This window comes from Zea mays, chromosome 1 (genome assembly GCF_902167145.1).
Source record: "Zea mays cultivar B73 chromosome 1, Zm-B73-REFERENCE-NAM-5.0, whole genome shotgun sequence".
Classification (NCBI taxonomy): Eukaryota; Viridiplantae; Streptophyta; class Magnoliopsida; order Poales; family Poaceae; genus Zea; species Zea mays.
The window spans coordinates 67,175,010-67,181,493 of NC_050096.1; the positions used below are offsets into that span (position 1 = coordinate 67,175,010).

The 6,484-nt window shown below is 44.9% G+C and overlaps 1 protein-coding gene across 1 annotated transcript; it reads left to right on the forward strand.

Annotated features, from left to right (window-relative positions):
* The first annotated feature begins 2,883 nt into the window (after positions 1-2,883).
* LOC118476007 (uncharacterized) lies at positions 2,884-3,463 on the forward strand. The gene is made up of 3 exons (XM_035964006.1): positions 2,884-3,082; positions 3,169-3,253; positions 3,349-3,463. Exons 1-2 carry the CDS (start codon positions 2,884-2,886, stop codon positions 3,186-3,188), a joined length of 219 nt encoding a protein of 72 aa, XP_035819899.1. The 3' UTR covers positions 3,189-3,253; positions 3,349-3,463.
* The last annotated feature ends 3,021 nt before the right edge of the window (positions 3,464-6,484 follow it).

Sequence of the window (6,484 nt, forward strand, 5' to 3'; positions counted from 1 at the left end):
GGTAATTGTTCCTCAGGGACACAGAGACACTTATTAAGTTGAGATACATGGAAGACATCATGTACATCCGCAAGATGATTGGGTAGTTCTATTTGATATGCAACTTCTCCCAGTCGCTTTAAGATCAAGAAAGGTCTAATGAAGCGATGGGACAACTTTCCTTTAACTTTAAATCTCCTCATACCCCGGATTGGTGACACCTTTAGATACACGTGATCACCCTCCTTAAACTACAGTAGTCTTCTCCGGGTATCAGCATAGCTCTTCTGTCTTGATTGTGCAATTCTCAAATTCTCTCTTATCATTCGAACTTGTTCCTCTGCCTCTTGTATAAGTTTAGGCCCAAAGAACTGTCTTTCACCAGTTTGATCCCAATACAGAGGAGTCCTGCATTTTCTGCCATATAGAGCCTCAAACAGTGACATCTTCAAACTGGCCTGGTAGCTATTATTGTATGAGAACTCCGCATATGGTAAGCTCTTATCCCAACTTCCACCATGTTTAAGAGCACAAGCTCTTAACATATCCTCCAGTACTTGGTTAGTCCTCTCTGTCTGCCCATTAGTTTGAGGATGGTAGGCCGAACTAAAATTCAATTGGGTATCCAAGCTCTCATGCAACTTCTTCCAAAACCGAGAGGTAAACTGCGATCCTCGGTCTGACACGATCTTCTTAGGCACTCCATGTAGACAAACTATCCGAGTCATATACAATTCTGCTAGCTTGGCTCGGGGTCTGATCAACTCCGTGGCAAATGGGTAACACTACTTGTGGGTAAATATGTGCAACCTCTGCAGAGTGGAAAGAGGTATACTAGCCGTGCTCACGGTCATGAGCGGCTTGGACACTCACATGATTAATTTATGGAACTTAAATTTAATTTGTCATTTCATTGCATCTGGGATTATTTTATTATTACTTTTATTTATAATTTCTAAGGTTCGGTATTTACTTATACTTAGTAACTACTAATAAAATTTTGACCAACTTATAAAAGCAATGCTCAGCTTCAGCCTTTATTACATTGATTTGCCTTACACTTCACATGAACTCCCACCTTTGGTGAGTTTATGCACATTATTCCCCACAACTTGTTGAGCGATGAACATGTGTGAGCTCACTCTTGCTGTCTCACACCCCCCATAGGAGAAGAACAGGTGGTCGAAGAGGAGCCGCCTAACTCTGAGGCTTTCGACTTGATCTAGGTGGCGTCTCCCAGTCAGCTTTGTGGCGCCAGGGAATAATAATTAGTTCGCTTTATTTTATCATTTATTTTTGTAAGACTTCCGCTATGTAATAAGTACATTTATGATATTTATGACATTTATCTCTATGCACTCTGTTATTATATGTGTTGTCTTCTCTGGCGCATATATGAGATGCACCCGGCTTTGTTCTTTAAATCCGGGTGTGACAGCACCTCAAGCTTCCCTTAACCTCTCTAGTTTGATTCCTTAAGAGAATGAGTCTCCAAAAATATAATAGAGATCTCACTAACTTGTTCTTCAAATCCAAGAACACTTGGTCGTTCATGTTCAAGCTAGTGGTGATGTTTGTTACTCTTGGATTTTTTTTGTCCTAGCCAGCTAGAGCATCGCCCATAGAGCTTTCTATCTCGTATGGCATCCCTAAGAAGTTTGTAAGTACCCTCTTCATTTAGTAAGAACCACTCATCTCAAGAGTTCATTATCTTGACTTGAGAATAAAAATAGGGTTTGAGAAACCCAAGCCTTTGGGGCTTCCTAAACAAAATAGAGGTAGGCAAGCCTTGGTGGTGAGTTGAACCATGTGACAAATCATAGTGTCTTTTGTGTTCTTGCTTTATATTGTTCATTACTTGTGTGTGATGTGTTTCTAGGGTGTGGTCCTGATCTACTAGCTTGTACTTCTGAAGTAACTTTGAAGTGGTGAATTAGGCTCTATCTCACCCAAGGAAGCATAGTAATTTACTATATCTTCTTTCCATTGGACAGATTTTGAATTGTAACCTCAAGAAGTTCTATGCACACGGTAGTGCTGCGCGCTCTAAGGTTGGTAGTTCTAGCTCCAAGTGCTTGTGTCACACCTCTTGCTAATAGAATTTCAAGTGTTATTTTTAACAGGTCTATCCAACCCCCTCTAGACTTAGAAGATCCTTACATAAAGGTCTTAAATCAATTCATAGAGTTATTTTTTATTATGTAGAACTCAACTTCCAAAATAATCAACAAATCTATCAATCGATTACAAGTGTCTTGCCATACTTCAAATAAATATTCAATAAAATCATATAACAAAACTTGTTCATCAAATTATCCATCAATATAATTAATATGTTATACATATAATCATCTTTACTAATTTGGTAATGATTGGGAGATTGGGTGCTAGGATGACCAATCCCATCGAAGAAAAATCTACCTTTGTTTGATTGTAATTGGGAGATTGGATGTTGTGATGACCAAACAATCATGCTGAGTGCTAGATATAACGACGATGTTGACTCATCGTGGACTCAGTGTGATAGCCGTTGTCGACTCGTACACCATCTCTACTACTATTGAAGTGCCTATTGTAGGCGTGCACAGGTGCATGTTCTGCCGCTTGCCGCTGGCGCACCCCGCATCCCGCCCGCCTCGCCCTCCCCCGCGGCAATCTCGGCGCTCGCTCTCCCCAGCGGCAATCTCGGTGTCCACCGTGGCAAGCTCGCCCTCCCCCGCGACAATCTCGGCGTCCCCCGCAATCACGGTGTCTGTCCCTCCCATCTCATCGCCGCCTCATAACACTCCCGTCTCCCACGCCATACGCCCAAGACCGAGCCGCCTAGATCTGATTGGGTTGGCTCTCGTCGCGGGGGCGAAGGGGAAGGGGGAGGAAGAACCAGGAGGCGTGCATTCGTCCAAGATGCTACAGCTGCTGATGGCGGCGGCCTTCTCGGCGGCCCCGCTGACGCTGTACGTGCCGCCGGTGCGCAGCCTCAGCCTCTTCGTGGAGGCCATGGAGGTCGTCTGCCGCGACTGCGGCCCCTACTCCCACGACGTCGTCGCCCACTTCCGCGTCGGCCTCTCCCGCGTCCTCGCCGGCCTAGCCCAGCCCATCTCCGGTCGGTGAGAGCAAGTGATGGATCTGTTTATTTTTAGAAGTCAGAAAACCACAGCAGATGACTGGTGTAGAGATTTATGCTTGCAGGCTACGGTGGATCGATCTAAAGGCAACAAGACTGAGATATCCAAATCTGAGCTCATACAGAAGAGTGCATACTGTAGGGTTTCAGGTAAATAATATATGTTGTAAAACAGTCTTTATTTTAGAGGAGCATCAGCGATTTAGGTCCTCAGCTTACTGAATAACCCTATCTGATATTGGCAGGACGGGACATGGATCTTGTTGAACTTTCTGCCTATGGAAATGTCCGGCGAGGGCCAGATTCAGGGGGCTGCAAAATCCAATGAAGTAGATATATCTGAATGGTGTCAAAGTTCGAAGTAGTTTCCTGAGGCTCAATGGAGAAAGCTTGATTCATTGTTCTGTCAAATATCTCCAATCATGTTTATACTATGTAGCTTAACACTTCAAGTGATTTACCCCAGAAAATAAATCGTGATATATTTGAATCAATGATTGTCTGCATTCATACTCAGTAACACCAGCCCCACCTGTCCTGAAAAACTGGACAATCCGCGATGTCTCTCCAGTGAAGACCACATTTACCTATCCCAGAAATGACAGGTTGACTGGGTATTTTGTCTGGATATTGCAAGTTTTGAAAACATTAACACCTGCAGGTTGAGTCTTAAGATGACTACACCAACCACCCAATGAATTTGCCATCATGGATCATCTAGAAACACTAATGGTAGTACAAACTGTACCTAAGTTGTAGGTTCAGTTCGTTAATATTGGGATACTGACAGATAACTAATAAGTAGTGTGCTCAGTTTAAATGTTCTGTCGCGGTACTGTATATTCTTATAAGTTTTGCTTTATTTTTTGTATTAATATTTCCATTGATTCTGTCAGTATTTCAGAAGTTTCTGTAATCGCTGCTCACATTCCAGGGATTGACTATCAAGGGTGGTATGTTAGTTGAGTCAACCTAAATTGACTATCAAGGATGAGGACGCATGGAGCTGTATGATATTAAGTGACAACACACAGAGAAGCAATATCCGTATCAGCCATGATTATGCCAATGAATCGACAGTGACTGGTATAATTGTGAGATTTTTCAGCATGTCCTGAAATATTTACAGTTTTATATCATCATTCAACTTTAACAATGAAATGGTACCAATCAAACCAGCACCTGGCACTCACTACCGGAATCCGAGGCTTTACCGAGTGTGGGCTTCTTTGCCGAGTGCCTTTTGTCGGGCACTCGGCAAAGAAAGCTTTGCCGAGTGCCGCACTCGGTACAGTTAGGCACTCGGCAAATCGTGCTTTGCCGAGAGCTGAACACTCAGCACAGAACGGCACTCGGCAAAGACAACTTTGCCGAGTGTCAAACACTCGGCAAAGGGGGCTCTCGGCAAACGGCCGTCAGCGGCCGTCCCAAAGCTGACGGCCGTTAGTCTTTGCCGAGTGTCAGCCGTTGGCTCTCGGCAAAGAGGTTCTGTACCGAGTGTCACATAGCAGGCACTCGGCAAAGCATACTTTGTCGAGTGCCATCTCTGGACACTCGGCAAAGTATATTTTTATTTTTTTTTATTTTGTCTCTCGAAATTTTTGTGGTGTGTTCCTACACTATGTAGACCTACATGTATCATTTGTGGACAATTTTAACAGAGTTTTCAATCGTTAGTAGATTTAGTTCGTTTATTTGAATTTCTTCGGAAAATTTAGATTTGAACTGTAGGTCACTCGAAACTTGGAAAACCGTGCATGCAAAAATGATATTCATGTTACTTAGCATAAGTTACGACCGATTCCAGGAGCGGACCGGAAACTTCGAGCAACATGCTCACTAAACATGACCGTGAACTTGCCATACACATGTTTAAAAATTGTATAAAACACAAACAAAGTCAGAAAATCCTGAAACTTGTCCACTTGTCATGATATCATATGTACAGGCTGCGATAAAAATTTTAGAATGTTTGGAGAAAGTTGTGGGACACTATGTGTAGAAACCTAAGAGAACTACACATGAAATCTATGATTTTTATGTGTACAGGCTATGATTTCATGTGTAGTTCTCTTAGGTTTCTACACATAGTGTCCCACAACTTTCTCCAAACATTCTAAAATTTTTATCGCAGCCTGTACATATGATATCATGACACGTGGACAAGTTTCAGGATTTTCTGACTTTGTTTGTGTTTTATACAATTTTTAAACATGTGTATGGCAAGTTCACGGCCATGTTTAGTGAGCATGTTGCTCGAAGTTTCCGGTCCGCTCCTGGAATCGGTCGTAACTTATGCTAAGTAACATGAATATCATTTTTGCATGCACGGTTTGCCAAGTTTCGAGTGACCTACAGTTCAAATCTAAATTTTCCGAAGAAATTCAAATAAACGAACTAAATCCACTAACGATTGAAAACTCTGTTAAAATTGTCCACAAATGATACATGTAGGTCTACATAGTGTAGGAACACACCACAAAAAGTTTGGTTGCAAAAAATAAAAAAAAATAAAAAATACTTTGCCGAGTGCTGTCCAGTTAACACTCGACAAAGACAACTTTGCCGAGTGCCTGTCCTTGGGCACTCGGCAAAGTCTGTACAACACATCTTTGCCGAGTGCTCTACAGCTAGCACTCGGCAAAGACGACTTTGCCGAGTGCCTGAGATCCTGCACTCGGCAAAGACGACTTTGCCGAGTGCCCGAGATCCAGCACTCGGCAAAGTTTATTTTTTAATTTTTAAAAAATCTTTGCCGAGTGCCGGATCGCGGGCACTCGGCAAAGAACGTTTTAATACCGTTACAGCGCCCGCACTCCCTGTCTCTCTCTCACTCTCACTTTCTCTCTGCCCGCAACCCGCCGTCGCCCGCCGGAGCGCCGCCGTCGCGCGCCGAGCCCACCCCCAACCCGCCGTCGCGCCCGCCGGAGCCCGCCGTCGCGCCCGCCGGAGCCCGCCCCCAACCCGCCGTCGCCCGCCGGAGCCCGCCGTCGCGCCCGCCGTCGAGCCCGCCGTCGCGCCCGCCGTTCTTGCGCCACCCGCCGTCGCCCGCCGTCGCGCCGCTCGAGCCGCCCGCCGTCGCGCCGCTCGAGCCGCCAGCCGTCGCGCCCGCCGTCCGCCCGCCGTCGCGCAGTCTGCCCGCTCGCCGCCGTCCGCGCCGCGTCGTCTGCCCGCTCGTCGCCGTCTGCGTCGCACACATCTTTGCGCTCCAGCAGCAGTTACGTATACTATACTATACTAGCTAGATTGTATGCCCGTTCCTTTGAGCTAGGCAATAGAGAATCTATATGCACTAATTCACATTTGTTGATATACATAAGTAGTTCCACTTCACAATAAAAGCGATAGTAGCACAGTAGCGCAGTACGTATAAAGTTTATA